The sequence below is a fragment of the Mustela lutreola genome, chromosome 8 (assembly GCF_030435805.1).
Source record: "Mustela lutreola isolate mMusLut2 chromosome 8, mMusLut2.pri, whole genome shotgun sequence".
Taxonomy (NCBI): domain Eukaryota; kingdom Metazoa; phylum Chordata; class Mammalia; order Carnivora; family Mustelidae; genus Mustela; species Mustela lutreola.
Window position 1 is genome coordinate 16,311,155 of NC_081297.1, and position 22,445 is coordinate 16,333,599.

Sequence of the window (22,445 nt, forward strand, 5' to 3'; positions counted from 1 at the left end):
TCAGCTCTTAGGGGCTGCACTAGGGTTTTAGACACATGGCTCTCTCACAACAAGGTAGTTTACTTCTTCAAGGCAGGCACTAGAATCTCTCTTCAGTTGGCTATGCTGGGAGGGAATCTTATTTAATGCAATGTAATCACATAGCTGACTACCAACACCTTTGCAATATAATATAACTCCCCCCCCATAATAATAATAACAACAACAATAATATAGCCTATTATATGTGACTACCTCTCTGTATTCCCAGATCCTACCCACAATGAAGAGAAAGTATTGGACAGAGCCTGTGGAAACAGAAGCTTGGAGGCCATCTTAGAATTATACCTGTAACTATTAATCAGAACAGGGGCTGAGTATTGAACTATACAATGGAGAAGAGAGCAAAATGTTACTCATCTCCAGAGTCTATATATTATATGTAAACTGATTCAGTACCAAGAATAATGCTTTCCAGGAGAAAAAAAAACAAAATGAAATCTACAAATGTCTACCAAAATTCCCAGTGGAAGAAACTCAGTCTCAATCTCAAGGTACCCTTTGAATTATGCCCAATAGAAATGCAAATTCCCATTCAGACCAATAATAAGGCTTGCAAAGATCTGTGAATGGCTCTCTAAAAGATACCTGTACCTCAGTTTTAGTAACCCCAAACCCCAACTTCCTATGTAAGTACCCTTTTTACCACTACACTCCTTCTTTATGTCTAACAGCCAGCTACAAGCCAGTGTGGTAACACTGCATTCTCTAGAGATAAAGTAAAAAGTCAAAATTCAAATTATAACACCGACATTTTCTGGAGTAGGAATAAAATAGCAGATGACCAAGTTTTGATTTTGGAGTACACACACTGTATAATCACCTCCTCTGGAATGTCAGTGGACATGTAAATACGATGAGATCGTCTTTCCTTTCATTAGATTACCCTACCTGGCAAAATGATGGGTCACTCACTCATAATTATTTTATGTTATAAATGATTCAGCCTGAGCACAGTGAGAAAACTGTTTTGTAAGCCTTGAAGAGGGTGAGTTGCAATGTGGTAAGAGGGTCATATGGACAAGCCTTAAGGAACTCTTAGGAGCTGAGAGTAAACCAGGCTGACGAACATCAAGCAAAAAAAAAAAAAAAAAAAAGTGGGGGGCCCTGCCAGATAGTGATCTGAATGGGCTTGGAAGAAGACCCTGGGCCTCAGATCAGATTACAACCCAGATGACGCCTCAATTTTAGCCTAGTGATTCAGGGGGCCAAGCTAACCTCTGACTGGAAAGATAACCAGTGAAAACTATGTGATAATAAATTTTTGTTCTTTAAACTGTTAACTCTGTGCCAGTTTTTTATGCAGTATAGAAAACTAGTACATAAACAAATTAATAAACAAAGTAAACAAACTAACAAAATTGGGTTTAGGAACTTTCTATAGCAACAGCTCCCAACAACAGAATCCCAACTGGTCTTACTGCGTAATTAACATTATTTTCAGGAAGTGTACTGAAAACTAAAACATACTTAAAATAAACACATTATTTTGTGGTACTCCAGGGCTCAGTAGATGACAAACCCAAAACAAAAACTCCTTAAGGAATGAAAGAATGTCAAACCAGTGGGGACTGAAACAAATAACTCCAACAAGGGTAAAAGAAAATCTGAATAATTAATAATGGTGTGTATTATGTGCGGGGTACTCATATTTATGCGGAGAAACAAAGGACACTTACTCTGAAAGTTGTTCACTGAGAAGTCTTGAGGATGATAGAATCCTGCTTTGCAAATGCACTGATAGGCTCCAAGCACGAATCCTAGGCCTTTAATTGGCATACACTATGAAAAAGAAAAGACAGCAGTAGAGTTGATCACAGTTTATTTCACAGTATAAAGACCCACAAATATCCATCACTGCAAATGATAACAGAACTATCACATTTTCCAGAAATAAATATCTCTTTTTTGAACTCTTATTTTAGATTTGTTTGTCAACAGACATTTTTTTAGGTACCACAAACTGAGTTTCCTTTCTAAATACACACCATTATGGCTGTAGGCGCCCACAACGTTAACTCATTCGGTTGACATAGGGAATGAATTTTTAAGCATGGCTTTTGGGTTTAATGCTCAGATATACTATTGCTTTAAGAGGTATTTCCAAAGCCTGTAAGAATGCTTAAGAAGGATTCCATGTAAAACATTTCTATCACAGCAAAGGGAGGTAGATAGGTGGGTAGGTAGATGGATAGAATTTGGAATGTGAAAATTGTTTCTATGAATTAAAAATTTACCAAATTTTCATCCTTGGAATAAAATAACATATTGGTAAAACAACAAAACAATTAAACTTTAAAGTGCAAATTTGCAAGAGAAAAATTAAGATAAAATAATGATCCCAACGACTCTTTACCTAAAATCTGTTTCATAGATACGTGTTCTATATGTACATACATTTTTTAAAAATGACCAACTTTCTAAATATGTCATATCAATAGATATAATAGATATCTCCCAAAAGCTTAATCTTGGCTTCTTTCAAAGATATCACTTAAATCTCATCAAATTTGGCTTAACATACTTCATTTCTGCTACTTTTCATTATATAGCATGGAATAACTTCTACTAAAATACAAATAATACATCAATAAAACAGAAGTGTCTCAAGAATACAGTTAACACTGAAATTTCATTTCTGCTGTCTCTCTACCATGATGATAATCCTTTGACTTTTTGCCATTATAATCAGTTAGAAAATCTTACAATCTAATAGATTTCAGTTATAAAATGTCTCCTTAATACAGAAGCCCTAAAGAGAAAACTCCAAATAATTCAAATAATAATTCCACAATCTAAGCTTAATGATTGGTATCAAGATCAATATTATATACTAGGAAAACCCCAAGAAATAGAAAAGTATTTATATATAAGGTACCAAGAGCTAACACATGTTCTAAATTCATATGGATATATCAAAAAAGTGTTTAACAAAGAGCTTTCTAAGAGACCTTGAATATTTTATTTCATTAATTCGACAACCACCCCAGCCTTTTTTTTTTTTTACCCAATACACAATTTATATCAAACTATACCTTGCAATTAAAAACACAGTTCTTGACCCAGAACAATATACAAAAAGAGATAAGTACCAATCAATTCAACTGAGTTGGCAAGTATTTATGAAATGCCTGCTGTGGGCTTAGAAAATTCCTATAGAACCTAAATGAATTAACACATATTATTTATAAAAATCCAGTTATACAAGAGGTCAGATGATATTTCTGAACTATGTAAATTAAAAACAACTGTAACACTTACTTTGCAAAAACACTAGTATTATGAATAGAGCATATTATTTGTGGTCAGTCAGAAAATAAGACTTGAATTATGACTTCATCACTAACTAGCTATGTGAACTTGGGATGTTCTCTTAACTTCTCTGAGCCTTAGTTTTTTAATTTGTAAGACGAATAATACAGTCAAATTCATATACAGTTTTGAAGAAGGCAGAAACACAGAGATGTTGTAATAGGTTAAACATGGGGTATAAGAGGAACATAGGGTGATTTTACTCTTTTTTTGGCCTGAGCAACCTTAAGACTGGAGATGCCACCATTGACATAGGGAAGTCTCCTGATGGAGAAGATTTGGAAGAAAGAGTAAAAGTTCAGTTTTGTAAATATTAAGTGTGAAGTGCCTATGTGAAATTTAACTGTAGGTATCAAATAGGCAAGCTGATAAAGCTTTAGGGAGTTTAGGAGAGATATCTGGGCTGTATTTGCCCAGATATTTAGGATATCTAGATATTTAGGACTGATTTGCACAAAGATGATAGGTAAAGCCATGAAATCAGGTAAGACTAGCTCACTAAGGGAGTGCCTGCCTACAGGCTGTAAAAGACAGAGGTCCAAAGTGGTGAGACTCAAGACACTCTAGGGCTAAAAGATTAGGCAGAAAGGAAGCAACAAAGCATACTTAGAAGAGTTAGTTCAGTGTGGTATCATTATCTCATTAACTAGATTGTGATACTATGGACATAACATGTAAAATTTCTTGTGAGTTACATTTAGTAAACATTCATAAAGCATAGGTTTATCCAGGTAGACTAAGTATTAGATGCTGTTAATACAATAGTATACTTTAAATATTCTGCCTCTGTGGAATTTGGAGGTTAATGCTATTCCTTAAAACAGCATTAAATTCCCTGATAATATGACAGTATACAACAGTAATGCAGTTGAAAATTTTAAACGTTTAAGGCAGATTTAAAGTTTATGGGAATAAGAATATCTCTTTACAAGCTAACTCTAAACTTGAGATAAAAATGAAGGTTAAAAAAAAAATCCTGGTTGATCAGATAAATATGACCAAATATAAAGTCCCTTGAGCATAAAAAAAAAATCTTCCCAATTTTATTATGGATAACACAGAAATATAAATTACTAGTTACCTCAAATCCCCTGTTCTATTCTTAAATTAACTTATATTTTCAAAGAAAAAAATAGTTAACATCAATAAAAATATCATCCTGCTGCACTTCAAAATTGTAGGACCTGCATGTAACTCAATATGCAATTGCTTATATAGGTTTGCCTTAGTATAAAAGTGATCTTGCTTATTTTTCTATTAATGATTATAAATTTGCAATCAAATTTCCATGCTTTCTTGCTCTATCTGCCATCACCACTCTGTAGCTAGTCTAATTGTGTCACACCTCTCAGACGTATACATTTTCAAGATTAGGCAACTAGTTTAGTATTCAAACTAGTTTTTCAAAATCTACATAAGTATGATGACTACTCAACTAATGTTCATCATATCTGGACTGAGGAGCTGTTTTCTATAATTTTTAAGATTTAGAATTTTAAAAAGATTCCCACGTAATATAGGGAAAAGTCTTCAGAACTTAACTCTAATTTAAAGTTCATTTAAAATATTCACTTGAAATATTAATTTTAGATATTTAAGACATTCATTCATTTTAGATATTCAAGCCTTTCTGCTTTATCTTCACAGAAATCCAAGAAGCTAGAAATGGAAAAAAACAGTACTTCTTTCTCCATGGAGGTAGCTGTTCCATGATACCGTTCTATAAACAGTAAGCTTCTTATATTAAGACTTAAGCATCCCTGTGAATGAAGCTACTCACAAGCCTGGATGCCCTCATCGATGAACCTACAATGCCAATACTTACTAAGCCATCAGCAGAGATATAGCCAAGGATAGCCTTGACAACCTACAATCAGTTACATTCCTGGGAGTAATCCAGATCCAAATAAAAGGAGATAGAGGTCAAGAATTTAGAGAAAAATAGATTCCTAGAAATATACAGCCTATCAAGTATGAGTCATGAGGAAACAAAAGTTCTGGACAGATTTATAACTAGAAAGAAGATTGAATAAAAAACATCCTAATGGAGAAAAAAAGCCCAGAACCAGAAAGCCTCAATGGACAATTCTACCAAACAGTCAAAGAAAAATTAATACTAAATTTTTCCTCAAACTGTTCTAAAAATGTGAAATGAAAATACTTTCTAACTCATTTTGTGAAGCCAGCATTTTCCTGCTAGTAAAATCAGACAAAGATACTACAGGAAATGAAAACCACAGACCAATGTTCCTGATTAATATTGATGTGAACATCTTCAACAAAATAATTACAAACCAATTTCAGCATATTCAGAGGACTACACACCATAACCAAGTGGGACTTATTCCTGGAATGCAACAATGATTCAATGTACAAATTATTCAATGCAATACACCATACTGACAAAATGGACAAAAACGACATGATTACTTCAAGTAATTTAGAAAAAGCATTTGACAAAATTGCATACATTTTCACGGTAAAAACACTCAACAAACTATGAATAGAAAAAAACTATCTCAACATAAGAAAGGCCATATTTGAAAAGCCTATACCTATACCTAACATTATGGCCTAATGGTGAAACGCTGAAAGACATTCCTGTAAGATCAGAAACAAGACAAGGCCAGTGTCACTTCCATTCAGCATTATTGGTCCTAGGCAGAGTAATTATGAAAAAAATAAATGACATTCAAAAAAGAAAGGAAGAAGTACAATTATTTGTCTGCAGAATACATAATGTTACATGTAGAAAGCCCTCAAGATTTTGCCAATAAAAGGACAAAAAAAACTGTTAGAATTAATAATCATATCAAGCTAAGTTCTAGGACATAAAATCAACATACAAAAATTGGTAAGTTTCTATACACAAATAATCACAATCCAGAAAGGAGATCTAAAAAAACAATCCCACTTATAATAGCTTCAAAAAGAATAAAATACTTAGGAATAACTTAACCAAACTGAAAATTATAAAATGTTGCTGAAAAAATTAAAGATACAAACATATAAACTGACAGTTATGTTCATGGATTGGAAAACTTAACACTGCCAGAATTCCAAGGCTACCCAATGCAATTGATATTAAAATCCCAACAGCATTTTTGGCAAAAACAGAAAAACCATCCTAAAAATCGTATGTAATCTCTAGAACCCCAAATAGTCAAAGGAATCTTGGAAATGAAAAATTTGGAGGTCTCACACTTTCTAAGTTCAAAAATATTTACAAAGCTACAGTAATCAAAATAGTGTGGTACTGGCATGATGGCAAATGTATAGACCAATGGCAAAGAATAGAGGCCCCAGAAATAAACCCTCATATATAATGATCAAATGACATTTACAAGGATGCCAGTACCATGCAATGGGGTAAAAAGGGCAAACTCTTTAACAAATGGTGCTGGGAAAACTGAATATTCATATGCAAAATAATTTAAATTACCTTAATTAATTACCTTAAAACATATACAAGAATTAACTCAAAATGGATTAAAGACCTAAACATAGGGCCTAAAACCATAAAACTTCTAGAAGGAAACAGGGGAAAAATCTTCATGACATTGGATTTGGGAATGATTTCTTGGATATGACATCAAAAACAAAGGCAAGAAAAACAAAAAATAGGCAAATGGGACTACATCAAATTTAAAATCTTCTGTGCATCAAAGGTCAACCTACAGAATGAGAGAAAAGATCTGTAAACAATATATCTGATGGGAATTAACATCCAGAATATTTAAAACGGCAATCAACAACAATAACAACAAATCACCTGACTTAAAAATGAGGAAAAAATCTGGAGTCTCATTTCTCCAAATAAGATAAACAAATGGCCAAGTCACATACGAAAAGATGCTTGATCTATGATGACAAATCATTAGAGAAATGCAAACCAAAACTACAATGAGCTATCAGCTTATACCCATTAGGATGGACACTATCAATAAAACAAAATAACAAATATTGGCAAGGTGTGGAGAAATTAGAATCCTTATGCACTCTTTGTGGGAATATAAAATAGTGCAGCCATTATGGAAACAATATGGAGTTTTCTCAAGAAATTAAAAACAGAACTGCTATATAATCCAGGTGTCCCACTCGTAGGTTTACATCCAAAAATCTTAAAGCAGGTCTTAAAGAGACATTTGATACCCAGTTCACTGCAGCATTATTCACAATAGCCAAGAGGTAGAAGCAACTCAAAAGTTCATCAATAGAAAAAGAAAATGTGCTATGTGCATACAATGGAATTACTATTCAGTATTTTTTAAAAAAGGAAATCTTGTCACATGCTAAAACATGAATGGACCTTGAGGACATTATGCCAAGTATAATAAGCCAGTCACAAAGACAAATACCATATAATGTCACGTGTATGTGGGAACTACAGTAATTAAATTCATAGAAAAAGAAAGTAGAATGATGGCTGCTAGAGACTGAAGAAAGGGGAAATGAGGACTTGTTTAGTGGGCACATAGCATTTCCCCATTGCAAGATGATCTCAATCTGTTACACGACAGTATGAATACAGCAACCTACTGAACTGTACACTTAAAAATGGTTAAGATTGTAAATTTCATGTTATTTTTTTAACCACAATCAAAAATTTTAAAAAATAATTTAGAGCAAAATGGTCTTCCTTTCTCGACAATGTATACATAAACTCTATAGATGGTATTGCAAGATATAATTGGTAAGACATATAATTCATTTCAACTTCTGGTGAATATAATTGCAAAACAAAACCTGGCCAGCTTGACAGTCATGAAGATTCTGCAGGAAGGTACTACTGAGCAACACAATGGCAAAAACACAGGCTAAACTTAGGTAAGTTTGGCATTTAATGGAAATAATGATTGTGCCTATGAATCACATTTACATATAATTCTAAAGAAAACCTAATTTGGACCTGAAGGAGGAACCAAAATAAAATACAAATACAATAAAATTGATATAATTCAAAATTCTCTAGAAATGGGTTTTCAAATACTTTTTTTAAAACTTTGCTTTAAAATCTTCCTAAAATGCAAAACAGTTTCTGGCTTCTCTAAACTGAGCACCATGAACAGAATTTAACATTTTCTTCCTGGTCAGAATCGTTGCTTTCAACACTAGGTAGAAAACAATGCCCTCTGGAGCTATTGAAGTTTTATTGCTATTTTCTCATATACTAAATGCCAAGACTGCTGAACTTTTTGAGTTCTTATGCTTAGGTTTTTTGTTTTGTTTTGTTTTTCTCCTTCTTTATTTTGAACAGTTGTCATCTTTTAAACGTAAAACATGGATGTAATGCTAGAATTGTCTTTTTCCTTCTAATTTATAGTTATAATTGCCTGTATATATGGAAATTAGATCACCAAGCAGGACAAGCAAGAGTATATGTAATAATAAATAACAATGTAAGAGTAAATAAAATAGAGAGGGCTTAGCAAGGTGGCAGAGGAGTAGCAGACCTAAATTTTATCTGGTCCCAGGAATTCAGCTAGTTAATTATCAAACCATTCTGAACACTTATGAACTCAAGAGGAGACCGAAGAAAAAGATAGTAGCAACTTTAGGAACAGAAAAGCGACCACTTTCTGGAAGATAGGAGGTGCGGAGATGTGAATCCAAGGCAATATATGGTAAGACAGACTGTGAGGGGAGGGAGCCTCTGTCAGCTAGCTACCAGCAAGTGATAAAGCAGCAGAAAACAAAATTGGAACTTTTAGAAGTCTGTTCCATGGAAGGACATTGCTCTGGTGGCTAAGTGGGGGGGGGGGGGAACTCTCACTGGGACAGTATGGTCTCAGGACCCTCGGGGTCACAGAAAAACCAAGGGTGCCTGATGATGGTGGCAGAGCTCCCAGGTATCAGAGCAGGGAACCCGGCTGCAAAGATGGAGCTCAGGAGTGGGCTTTCAGCTATGGGTTGCCATAAACCATGATCTGTGGCACAGTTGGGCCACTACTCTTCGAGCAGGTACCCAACAAGTGGCAAATCTGGGGAGACTCCCCACTCTCCCCTGAAGGAAGCAGCACAGAAGCACACTGTGGGACTCTGTTGGGTTGGAAACTCCAAACAGGTCGTGCGCCAGAGATAGAAATACTTAGTCACAGGCTGGGTGAGCACAGAGTGTGGCTAGAGACCATGGTCATGGGAGTCATTGACTGCCTTTCTCTGAGGGTTCACTGAAAAGAGGGGGCCCTGAGCTCTCAGCTCTTCTAGGGCGGAGATTAGGAGGCCACTAGTTTCATTCTCATCCTCTAAAGCTGTGAGGAGATTATTCAGGGAGCAAAAGCTCCCAAGAACAAATCTGAGCAGATTACTTAGCCTGGCCCCAGTCAAGGGTGGTACAATTCCACCTGGGGAAGACATTTGAGAATCACTGCAACAGGCCCCTCCCCCAGAAGATCTGCAAGAACATCCAGCAAAGATCAAGTTTACTGAGCAATGAGAACTGCTAGCTCTAACACTAGGAGAATATAGCACATAGAATCCATGGCTTTTTTCCCACGATTCCCTAGTCTTCAAAGTTAATCTTTAAAAGTTTCCTTATTGTTTTCCTTTTCTATTTTTTAAAAAAATTTTCTTCTTTCTTTTTTTAACCAACTTCTTATCAATTCATTTTTTAAAATTATTTTTATTAACATATAATATATCATTTGCCCCAGGAGTACAGGTCTATGAATTGTCAGGCTTACACACTTCCCAGCACTCACCATATCACATATACTCCCCAATGTCCATAATGCAACCACCCTCTCCATAAAATCTTTTTAAATTTTCATTTTTACAGCCATATTCTATCCCTTCATTGTATTTATATATATATACATATATATTTCTTTCTTTAAGATTCTGGGATGCAGCTTCTTCTAACAAAGCAAATCTAGCATATGACTTTTCATTTTTACAGCCATATTCTATCCCTTCATTGTATTTATATATATATACATATATATTTCTTTCTTTAAGATTCTGGGATGCAGCTTCTTCTAACAAAGCAAATCTAGCATATGACTTTGTTCAATTTACCCACCTGATCACAGTCAAAATCGAAAAGGCTATTAATGAGGTGCAATAAAAAATGGAGGCTCTAACTGCTAGCATAAATGAGGCAGAAAAGAGAATTAGTGATATAGAAGACAAATTTATGGAGAATAAAGAAATTGAGAAAAATAGAGATAAACAACTACTGGTCATGAGGGAAGAAATGAAGAGATAAGTGATACCATAAAGTGAAACAATATTAGAATAATCAGGATCTCAGAAGAAGAAAAGAGACAGAGGCAGAAGGTATACTGGAGTAAATTATAGTAGAGAACTTCCCTAATGTAGGGAAGGAAACAGGCATCAAAATCCAGAAAGCACAAAGAACCCCCCTCACAATCAATAAAAATAGGTCACTAACCCAACATCTAATATTAAAACTTACAAATCTCAGAAACAAAGAGAAGATCCTGAAAGCAGCTCAGGACAAGAGCTCTGTAACCTACAATGGTAGAAACATTAGATAGGCCGCAGACCTACCCACAGAGACCTGGAAGGCCAGAAAGGAATGGCATGATATATTCAGGGCACTAAATGACAAAAATATGAAGCCAAGAATACTGTATCCAGTGAGGCTGTCACTGAAAATAGAAGGAGAGAGAAAAACTTTCCAAGACAAACAGAAACTAAAAGAATTTGCGATCACCAAACCAGTGCTACAAGAAATATCAAGAGGGACCTTCTCAGTAAAGAGAAAGCCTAAAAGTAACATAGACCAGAAGGGAAGAGAGAAAATATATGGTAACAGTCACCTTATAGGTAATATAATAGCACTAAGTTCATATCTTTCAATAGTTACCCTGAATGAAAATGGGCTAAATTCCCCAATAAAAAGACACAGGATATCAGTTTGGATAAAAAAGCAAGATCCATTGATATGCCGTCTGCAACAGACTCATTTTAGACTCAAAGAGACCTCTAGATTTAATGCGAAGGGATGGAAAATCATTTACCATGCTAATGAACATCAAAAGAAGGTTGGGTAGCAATCCTTATATCAGAAAAATTAGATTTTAAACCAAAGGCTATAATAAAGAGATGAAGAAGGATACTATATTATACTTAAAGGGTCTACAGAACAAGAAGATCTAACAATTGTAAATATTTATGCCCTTAAAATGGGAGCAGCCAATTATATAAGCCAATCAATAACAAAACCAAAGAAACATATCAACAATAATACAATAATAGTAGGGGACTTTTGCACCCCCCTCACTGAAATGGATAGATCATCTAAGCAAAAGATCAACAAGGAAATAAGGACTTTAAATGCCACACTAGAGCAGATGGACTTCATAGAAATATTCAGAACATTCTATCCCAAAGCAACAGAATACACATTCTTCTCTGGTGCACATTGAACATTCTCCAGAAGAGATCACATCCTGGGTCACAAATCAGGTCTCAACTTGTATCAAAAGACTGGAATCATTCCCTGCATGTTTTTGGAACCACAATGCTTTGAAACTAGAACTCAATCGCAAGAGGAAAGTTGGAAAGAACTCAAATACATGGAGGTTAAGTAGCATTCTAATAAAGAATGAATGGGTCAACCAGGAAATTAAAGAAGAGTAAAAAAAAATTCAGGGAAACAAATGAAAATGAAAACACAACTCTTCATAATCTTTGGGATGCAGGAAAGGAGATCCTAAGAGGAAAGTATATAGCAATACAAGCTTTTCTCAAGAAATAAGAAAGGTCTCAAATACACAAACTAACCATACACCTAAAGCAGTTGGAGAGAGTACAGCAAATAAAACCTAAACCCAGCAGGAGAGAAGAAATAATAAAGATCAGAACAGAAATAAATGAAATAGAAACCAAAAGAACAATAGAACAGATCAACGAAACTAGGAATTGGTTCTTTGAAAGAATTAATAAGATTGATAAGCTCCTGGCCAGCCTTATCAAAAAGAAAAGAGAAGGGACCCAAATTAATAAAATCATGAATGAAAGAGGAGAAATCACAACCAACACTAAAGAAATACAAATAATTACAAGAGCATAGTATGAGCAACTATATGCCAGCAAATGAGAAAATCCAGAAGAAAGGGATGCATTCCTAGAGACACATAAACTATCACAACTGAACCAGGAAGAAACAGAAAACCTGAACAGACCCATAACCAGTAAGGTGATTGAAGCAGTCATTAAAAATCTCCCAACAAACAAGAGCCCAGGGCCAGATGGCTTCCCAGGGGAATTCTACCAAACATTTAAAGAAAAATTAGTACCTATTCTCCAGAAACTGTTCCAAAAAAAGAGAAATAGAAGGAAAACTTCCAAACTCATTTTATGAGACCAGCATTACCTTGATCCCAAAACCAGACAAAGACCCTATCACAAAGGAGAATTACAGACCAATAACCCTGATGAACACTGATGCAAAAAATTCTCACCAAAATACTAGCCAATAGGATCCAATAAGTACATTAGAAGGATTAGTCACCATGACCAAGTGGGATTTATTCCTGGGCTGCAAGGCTGGTTCAACATCCACAAATCAATCAATGTGATACACTACATTAATAAAAGAATAAGAACCATATGATACTCTCAATAGATGTGGAAAAAGCATTTGACAAAGTACAGCATCTTTTTTGTTTAAAACTCTTCACAGTGTAGGGGTAGAGGGTATAAACCTCAATATCATGAAAGCCATCTAAGAAAAACTCACAGTGAATATCATTCTCAATGGGGAAAAACTGAGAGGTCAGGAACATGGTAGGGATGTCCATTTATCACCACTGCTTTGTGAGATCAAGAGTCACTTATGGTTTGTCTTCCTCTATTCAACATAGTACTAGAAGTCCTAGCCTCAGCAATCACAACAAAAAGAAATAAAAGACATCCAAAACAGCAGAGAAGTCAAATTGTCACTCTTTGCAGATGATATCATAATTTATGTGGAAAACCCAAAAGACTCTACCCCCAAAACTGTTAGAACTCATACAGGAATTCAGTAAAGTGGCAGGATATAAAATCAATGCACAGAAATCAGTTGCATTTCTATACAGCAACAATAGGACAGAAGAAAGAGAAATTAAGGAGTCGATCCCATTTACAATTGCACCAAAAACCATAAGATACCTAGGAATAAATCTAACCAAAGAGGCAAAGAATCTCTAACTCAGAAAACTATATAATACTCACGAAAGAAATTGAGGAAGACAAAGAAATGGAAAAACATTCCATGTTCGTGGATTAGAAGAAAAAATATTGTGAAAATGTCTGTGATACCTATAGCAAACTACACATTTAATGCAATCCCTATCAAAATACCATCAACTTTTTTTCAAAGAAATAAAACAAAAAAATCCTAAATTTGTATGTAACAAGAAAAGACCCCAAGTAGCCAGAGAAATGTTGAAAAAGAAAAGCAAAGCTGGTGGCACCATAATTCTGGACTTCAAGCTCTACTACAAAGCTATAATTATCAAGATAGTAAGGTACTGACACAAAAATAGGCACATGGATCAGTGGAACAGAATAGAGAGCCCAGAAATGGACCCTCAACTCTATGGTCAACTAATCTTTGACAAAGCAGGAAAGAATGTCCAATGGAAAAAAGAGAGTCTCTTCAACAAATGGTGCTGGGAAAATCGGACAACCACATGCAGAAGAATGAAACTGGACCACTTGCTTACACCATACAGAAAAATAGACCCAAAACGTATGAGAGATCTAAATGTGAGATAGCAATCCATCAAAATTCTTTTTTTTTTTTAAGATTTTATTTATTTGACAGAGAGATCACAGTAGAGAGAGAGGCAGGCAGAGAGAGAGAAGGAAGCAGGCTCCCCGCTGAGCAGAGAGCCCAATGCGGGACTCGATCCCAGGACCCTGAGATCATGACCTGAGCCGAAAGCAGTGGCTTAACCCACTGAGCCACCCAGGCACCCCAATAATCCATCAAAATTCTTGAGAATAACACAGGTAGCAACCGCTTCGACCTCAGCTGCAGCAAATTTTTCCTAGATACACTGCCAAAGGCAAGGGAAGTTAGGGCAAAAATGAACTATTGGGACTTCATCAAGATCAAAAGCTTTTGCACAGCAAAGGAAACAGTCAACAAAACCAAAAGACAACTGACAGAATGGGAAAAGATATTTGCAAATGACATATCAGATAAAGGGCTAGTATCCAAAATCTATAAAGAACTTATCAAACTCAATACCCAAAGAACAAATAATCCAATCAAGAAATGGGCAGAAGGCATGAACAGACATTTCTGCAAAGGAGACATCCAAATGGCTAACAAACACATGAAAAACTGCTCAACATCTCTTGGCATCAGGAAAATACAAATCAAAACCACAGTGAGATACCACCTAACACCAGTCAGAATGGCTAAAATTAACAAGTCAGGAAATGACAGATGCTGGTGAGGATGTGAAGAAAGGGGAACCCTCCTACACTGTTGGTGGGAACGCAAGCTGGTGCAGCCACTCTGGAAAACAGCATGGAGGTTCCTCAAAATTTGAAAATTGAGCTACCCTATGACCTAGCACTCACACTACTAGGTATTTACCCTAAGGATACAAATGTAGTGATCCGAAGGGGCACCTGCACCCAAATGTTTATAGCAGCAATGTCCACAATAGTCAAACTATGGAAAAAGCCTAGATGCCTAGATGTTAATCAACAGATGAATGGCTAAAGAAAAAGTGGTATGTATGTATGTATGTGTGTGTTTATGTGTGTGTGTGTATGTGTGTGTGTGTGTACATATATAAATATTATACAGCCAACAAAAAATGAAATCTTGCCATTTGCAATGATGTGGATGGAATTGGAGCGAAATAAGTCAATCAGAGAAAGACAAATTATCATATGATCTCCCTGATATGAGGAATTTGAGAAACAAGGTAGAGGGGAAGAGAGGAAAAAATGAAACAAGATGAAGCCAGGGAGGGAGACAAACCATAAGAGACTCTTAATGTCAGGAAACAAAGTGAGGGTTGCCAGAAGATGGGGGTGGGAAGAATAGGGTGACTGGGGGATGGACACTGGGGAGGGTATAGGCTATGGTGAAGACTGTGAATTGTGTAAGATTGATGATTCCCAGAACTGTACCCCTGAAACAAGTAATATAAAATATGTTAAACACAAAAAAATCTAAGAAAAATCAAATCAATAAATATTTTTTTTAATTTTTTATTTTTTATAAACACATATTTTTATCCCCAGGGGTACAGGTCTGTGAATCACCAGGTTTACACACTTCACAGCACTCACCAAAGCACAAATCAATAAATATTTTTATTTTTATTTTTTAAAGATTTTATTTATTTATTTGACAGAGAGAGATCACAAGTAGGCAGAGAGGCAGGCAGAGAGAGAGAGGGAAGCAGGCTCCCTACTGAGCAGAGAGCCTGATGCGGGACTCGATCTCAGGACCCTGAGATCATGACCTGAGCCGAAGGCAGTGGCTTAACCCACTGAGCCACCCAGGCACCCAAATATTTTTAAAAGAGTAAATAATAGTTCATATTTTCTGAGTATTTACCATATGCCAGATACTGTTCTAATACCTGCACAAGTGTTAACACATTTAATCCTATATCAATTCTATTGTTATCTCTATCTTACAGGTGAAAAAAATTGAGGCACAGACCACTAAAGTAGCTCACCCAAAGCAACACAGCTAGTAACTGACAGCCTGGATTCAACCCCAGGGGTGTGGCTTCAGACTAATGACTACCCCCAACAAAATATGGGTACATAGTAATGCATTCTATAAACAAGAATAGATGTCACCACCTGGTCACTTTGGAATCTATGTTGATTGTTCTAAGACATTTATTTTTCATTTTCTTGGTTTGGGGTGTTACTCAAATAGATCAGTTTGCTGGATCATTTAGCTTCAGGTAAGTGAAAATTATTAATTTTTAAAATATTTACATAAATATTACATATATACATAATATATATGTATATACACATAATATATACATAATATATACACATAACATATACATAATATATATATACATACATGTACATAAATATATACATAAAATTAAGACACACAGTTAATTCTTATATCTGTTATAACTTTTAAAAGCAAGCCTCTGGAGGAGTCAAGATGGCGGAGAAGTAGCAGGCTGAGACTACTTCAGCTAGCCGGAGATCAGCTAGATAGCTTATCTAAAGATTGCAAACACCTGAAAATCCATCGGCAGATAGAAGAGAAGAACAGCAATTCTGGAAACAGAAAACAACAACCACTTTCTGAAAGGTAGGACCGGCAGAGAAGTGAATCCAAAGCGAAGGGAAGATAGACCCCGGGGGGAGGGGCCGGCTCCCGGCAAGCGGCGGAGCAACCGCGCACAAAATCAGGACTTTTAAAAGTCTGTTCCGCTGAGGGACATCGCTCCAGAGGCTACCCAGGGCAAAGCCCACACGGGGTCAGCGTGGCCTCAGGTCCCGCAGGGTCACAGAAGGATCGGGGGTGTCTGAGTGTTGCAGAGCTTGCGGGTATTGGAACGGGAAAGCCGGCTACAGAGACAGAGCCGACAGTAAGCTCGCAGCTCGGGGTGACCTTGAACCGCAGGCTCGGTGAGCTCGGAGCGCGGCCGGAGGTGAGGCAGACAGGAGTAACTGGGCGCTGTTCTCTGAGGGCACACTGAGGAGTGCGGCCCTGGGCTCTGGGCTCCTCCGGGCAGGACACCAGGAGGCCGCCATTTGTATTCCCGCCCTCCAGAACTCTACGGAAAGGAAAGCGCTCAGGGAACAAAAGCTCCTGAAAGCAAACCCAAGCAGATTACTCACCCCTGGCCCCGGGTAATGGCGGTGTAATTCCGCCTGGGGCAAAGACACTTGAGAATCACTACAATAGGCCCCTCCCCCAGAAGATCAACAAGAAATCCAGCCGAGACCAAGTTCACCTACCAAGGAGTGCGGTTTCAATACCAAGGAGAGCAGCAGAATTCCAGAGGAGGAAAAAGCCAAGCACGGAACTCATGGCTTTTTCCCTGTGATTTTTTTTAGTCTTGCAGTTAATTTAATTTCTTTCTTTTTCATTTTTTGTTTTTTTTTTTCTCGCCTTCGGGTAAATTTTTTTTTAACTGTTACCTTTTTCTTTTTTAACGATTTTTTACTAGTTTATCTAATATATATTTTTTTCTTTTTTATATTTTTCTTAGGTGTTTTCTTTTTTTAAAATTCTTTTCTTTTTTTTTCTTTTTTCTTTTTTTTTTTCTTCCTTTTTGAACCTCTTTTTATCCCCTTTCTCCCCCCTCACGATTTTGGATCTCTTCTAATTTGGTTAAAGCATATTTTCCTGGGGTTTTTGCCACCCTTTTAGTATTTTACTTGCCCCTTCATATACTCTTATCTGGACAAAATGACAAGACGGAAAAATTCAACACAAAAAAAAAGAACAAGAAGCAATACCGAAGGCTAGGGACCTATTCAATACAGACACTGGTAATATGTCAGATCTAGAGTTCAGAATGACAATTCTCAAGGTTCTAGCCGGGCTCGAAAAAGGCATGGAAGATATTAGAGAAACCCTCTCAAGAGATATAAAAGCCCTTTCTGGAGAAATAAAAGAAATAAAATCTAACCAAGTTGAAATCAAAAAAGCTATTAATGAGGTGCAATCAAAAATGGAGGCTCTCACTGCTAGGATAAATGAGGCAGAAGAAAGAATTAGTGATATAGAAGACCAAATGACAGAGAATAAAGAAGCTGAGCAAAAGAGGGACAAACAGCTACTGGACCACGAGGGGAGAATTTGAGAGATAAGTGACACCATAAGACGAAAGAACATTAGAATAATTGGGATTCCAGAAGAAGAAGAAAGAGAGAGGGAAGCAGAAGGTATACTGGAGAGAATTATTGGGGAGAATTTCCCCAATATGGCAAAGGGAACGAGCATCAAAATTCAGGAGGTTCAGAGAACGCCCCTCAAAATCAATAAGAATAGGCCCACACCCCGTCACCTAATAGTAAAATTTATAAGTCTTAGTGACAAAGAGAAAATCCTGAAAGCAGCCCAGGAAAAGAAGTCTGTAACATACAATGGTAAAAATATTAGATTGGCAGCTGACTTATCCACAGAGACCCGGCAGGCCAGAAAGAGCTGGCATGATATTTTCAGAGCACTAAACGAGAAAAACATGCAGCCAAGAACACTATATCCAGCTAGGCTATCATTGAAAATAGAAGGAGAGATTAAAAGCTTCCAGGACAAACAAAAACTGAAAGAATTTGCAAACACCAAACCAGCTCTACAGGAAATCTTGAAAGGGGTCCTCTAAGCAAAGAGAGAGCCTACAAGTGGTAGATCAGAAAGGAACAGAGACCATATACAGTAACAGTCACCTTACAGGCAATACAATGGCACTAAATTCATATCTCTCAATAGTTACCCTGAATGTTAATGGGCTAAATGCCCCTGTCAAAAGACACAGGGTATCAGAATGGATACAAAAACAAAACCCATCTATATGTTGCCTCCAAGAAACTCATTTTAAGCCCAAAGACACCTCCAGATTTAAAGTGAGGGGGTGGAAAAGAATTTACCATGCTAATGGACATCAGAAGAAAGCAGGAGTGGCAATCCTAATATCAGATCAATTAGATTTTAAGCCAAAGACTATAATAAGAGATGAGGAAGGACACTATATCATACTCAAAGGGTCTGTCCAACAAGAAGATTTAACAATTTTAAATATCTATGCCCCCAACGTGGGAGCAGCCAACTATATAAACCAATTAATAACAAAATCAAAGAAACACATCAACAATAATACAATAATAGTAGGGGACTTTAACACTCCCCTCACTGAAATGGACAGATCATCCAAGCAAAAGGTCAGCAAGGAAATAAAGGCCTTAAACGACACACTGGACCAGATGGACATCACAGATATATTCAGAACATTTCATCCCAAAGCAACAGAATACACATTCTTCTCTAGTGCACATGGAATATTCTCCAGAATAGATCACATCCTCGGTCCTAAATCAGGACTCAACCGGTATCAAAAGATTGGGATCATTCCCTGCATATTTTCAGACCACAATGCTCTAAAGCTAGAACTCAAGAACAAAAGGAAGTTCGAAAAGAACCAAAATACATGGAGACTAAGAAGCATCCTTCTAAAGAATGAATGGGTCAACCGGGAAATTAAAGAAGAATTGAAAAAAATCATGGAAACAAATGATAATGAAAATACAACGGTTCAAAATCTGTGGGACACAACAAAGGCAGTCCTGAGAGGAAAATATATAGCGGTACAAGCCTTTCTCAAGAAACAAGAAAGGTCTCAGGTACACAACCTAACCCTACACCTAAAGGAGCTGGAGAAAGAACAAGAAAGAAACCCTAAGCCCAGCAGGAGAAGAGAAATCCTAAAGATCAGAGCAGAAATCAATGAAATAGAAACCAAAAAAACAATAGAACAAATCAATGAAACTAGGAGCTGGTTCTTTGAAAGAATTAATAAAATTAATAAACCCCTGGCCCGACTTATCAAAAAGAAAAGAGAAAGGACCGAAATAAATAAAATCATGAATGAAAGAGGAGAGATCACAACTAACACCAAAGAAATACAAACTATTATAAGAACATACTATGAACAACTCTACGGCAATAAATTTGACTATTTGGAAGAAATGGATGCATTCCTAGAAACATATAAACTACCACAACTGAACCAGGAAGAAATAGAAAGCCTGAACAGACCCATAACCAGTAAGGAGATTGAAACAGTCATTAAAAATCTCCAAACAAACAAAAGCCCAGGGCCAGACGGCTTCTCGGGGGAATTCTACCAAACATTTAAAGAAGAACTAATTCCTATTCTCCTGAAACTGTTCCAAAAAATAGAAATGGAAGGAAAACTTCCAAACTCATTTTATGAGGCCAGCATCACCTTGATCCCAAAACCAGACAAGGATCCCACCAAAAAAGAGAGCTATAGACCAATATCCTTGATGAACACAGATGCGAAAATACTCAACAAAATACTAGCCAATAGGATTCAACAGTACATTAAAAAGATTATTCACCACGACCAAGTGGGATTTATTCCAGGGTTGCAAGGTTGGTTCAACATCCGCAAATCAGTCAATGTGATACAACATATCAATAAAAGAAAGAACAAGAACCATATGATACTCTCAATAGATGCTGAAAAATCATTTGACAAAGTACAGCATCCCTTCCTGATCAAAACTCTTCAAAGTGTAGGGATAGAGGGCACATACCTCAATATCATCAAAGCCATCTATGAAAAACCCACCGAAAATATCATTCTCAATGGAGAAAAACTGAAAGCTTTTCCGCTAAGGTCAGGAACACGGCAGGGATGTCCATTATCACCACTGCTATTCAACATAGTACTAGAAGTCCTAGCCTCAGCAATCAGACAACAAAAGGAAATTAAAGGCATCCACATCAACAAAGAAGAAGTCAAATTATCACTCTTTGCAGATGATATGATACTATATGTGGAAAACCCAAAAGACTCCACTCCAAAACTGCTAGAACTTATACAGGAATTCAGTAAAGTGTCAGGATATAAAATCAATGCACAGAAATCAGTTTCATTTCTCTACACCAACAGCAAGACAGAAGAAAGAGAAATTAAGGAGTCAATCCCATTTACAATTGCATCCAAAACCATAAGATACCTAGGAATAAACCTAACCAAAGAGACACAGAATCTATACTCAGAAAACTATAAAGTACTCATGAAAGAAATTGAGGAAGACACAAAGAAATGGAAAAATGTTCCATGCTCCTGGATTGGAAGAATAAATATTGTGAAAATGTCTATGCTACCTAAAGCAATCTACACATTTAATGCAATTCCTATCAAAGTACCATCCATCTTTTTCAAAGAAATGGAACAAATAATTCTAAAATTTATATGGAACCAGAAAAGACCTCGAATAGCCAAAGGGATATTGAAAAAGAAAGCCAACGTTGGTGGCATCACAATTCCGGACTTCAAGCTCTATTACAAAGCTGTCATCATCAAGACAGCATGGTACTGGCACAAAAACAGACACATAGATCAATGGAACAGAATAGAGAGCCCAGAAATAGACCCTCAACTCTATGGTCAACTAATCTTCGACAAAGCAGGAAAGAATGTCCAATGGAAAAAAGACAGCCTCTTCAATAAATGGTGCTGGGAAAATTGGACAGCCACATGCAGAAAAATGAAATTGGACCATTTCCTTACACCACACACAAAAATAGACTCAAAATGGATCAAGGACCTCAATGTGCGAAAGGAATCCATCAAAATCCTTGAGGAGAACACAGGCAGCAACCTCTTCGACCTCTGCCACAGCAACATCTTCCTAGGAACAACGCCAAAGGCAAGGGAAGCAAGGGCAAAAATGAACTATTGGGATTTCATCAAGATCAAAAGCTTTTGAACAGCAAAGGAAACAGTTAACAAAATCAAAAGACAACTGACAGAATGGGAGAAGATATTTGCAAACAACATATCAGATAAAGGACTAGTGTCCACAATCTATAAAGAACTTAGCAAACTCAACACCCAAAGAACAAATAATCCAATCAAGAAATGGGCAGAGGACATGAACAGACATTTCTGCAAAGAAGACATCCAGATGGCCAACAGACACATGAAAAAGTGCTCCATATCACTCGGCATCAGGGAAATACAAATCAAAACCACAATGAGATATCACCTCACACCAGTCAGAATGGCTAAAATCAGCAAGTCAGGAAATGACAGATGCTGGCGAGGATGCGGAGAAAGGGGAACCCTCCTACACTGTTGGTGGGAATGCAAGCTGGTGCAGCCACTCTGGAAAACAGCATGGAGGTTCCTCAAAATGTTGAAAATAGAACTGCCCTATGACCCAGCAATTGCACTATTGGGTATTTACCCTAAAGATACAAACGTAGTGGTCCAAAGGGGCACGTGCACCCGAAGGTTTATAGCAGCAATGTCCACAATAGCCAAACTATGGAAAGAACCTAGATGTCCATCAACAGATGAATGGATCAAGAAGATGTGGTATATATACACAATGGAATACTATGCAGCCATCAAAAGAAATGAAAT

The 22,445-nt window shown here is 36.7% G+C and overlaps 1 protein-coding gene across 1 annotated transcript in view; it reads right to left on the reverse strand.

Moving 5' to 3' along the window:
* GPR158 (G protein-coupled receptor 158) overlaps positions 1-22,445 on the reverse strand; it is a 429,043-nt gene that overhangs the window by 226,101 nt on the left and 180,497 nt on the right. The window contains exon 3 of the mRNA XM_059183899.1: positions 1,719-1,821. Coding sequence (XP_059039882.1) covers positions 1,719-1,821 — 103 coding nt within the window. The remainder of the gene's footprint in view (positions 1-1,718; positions 1,822-22,445) is intronic.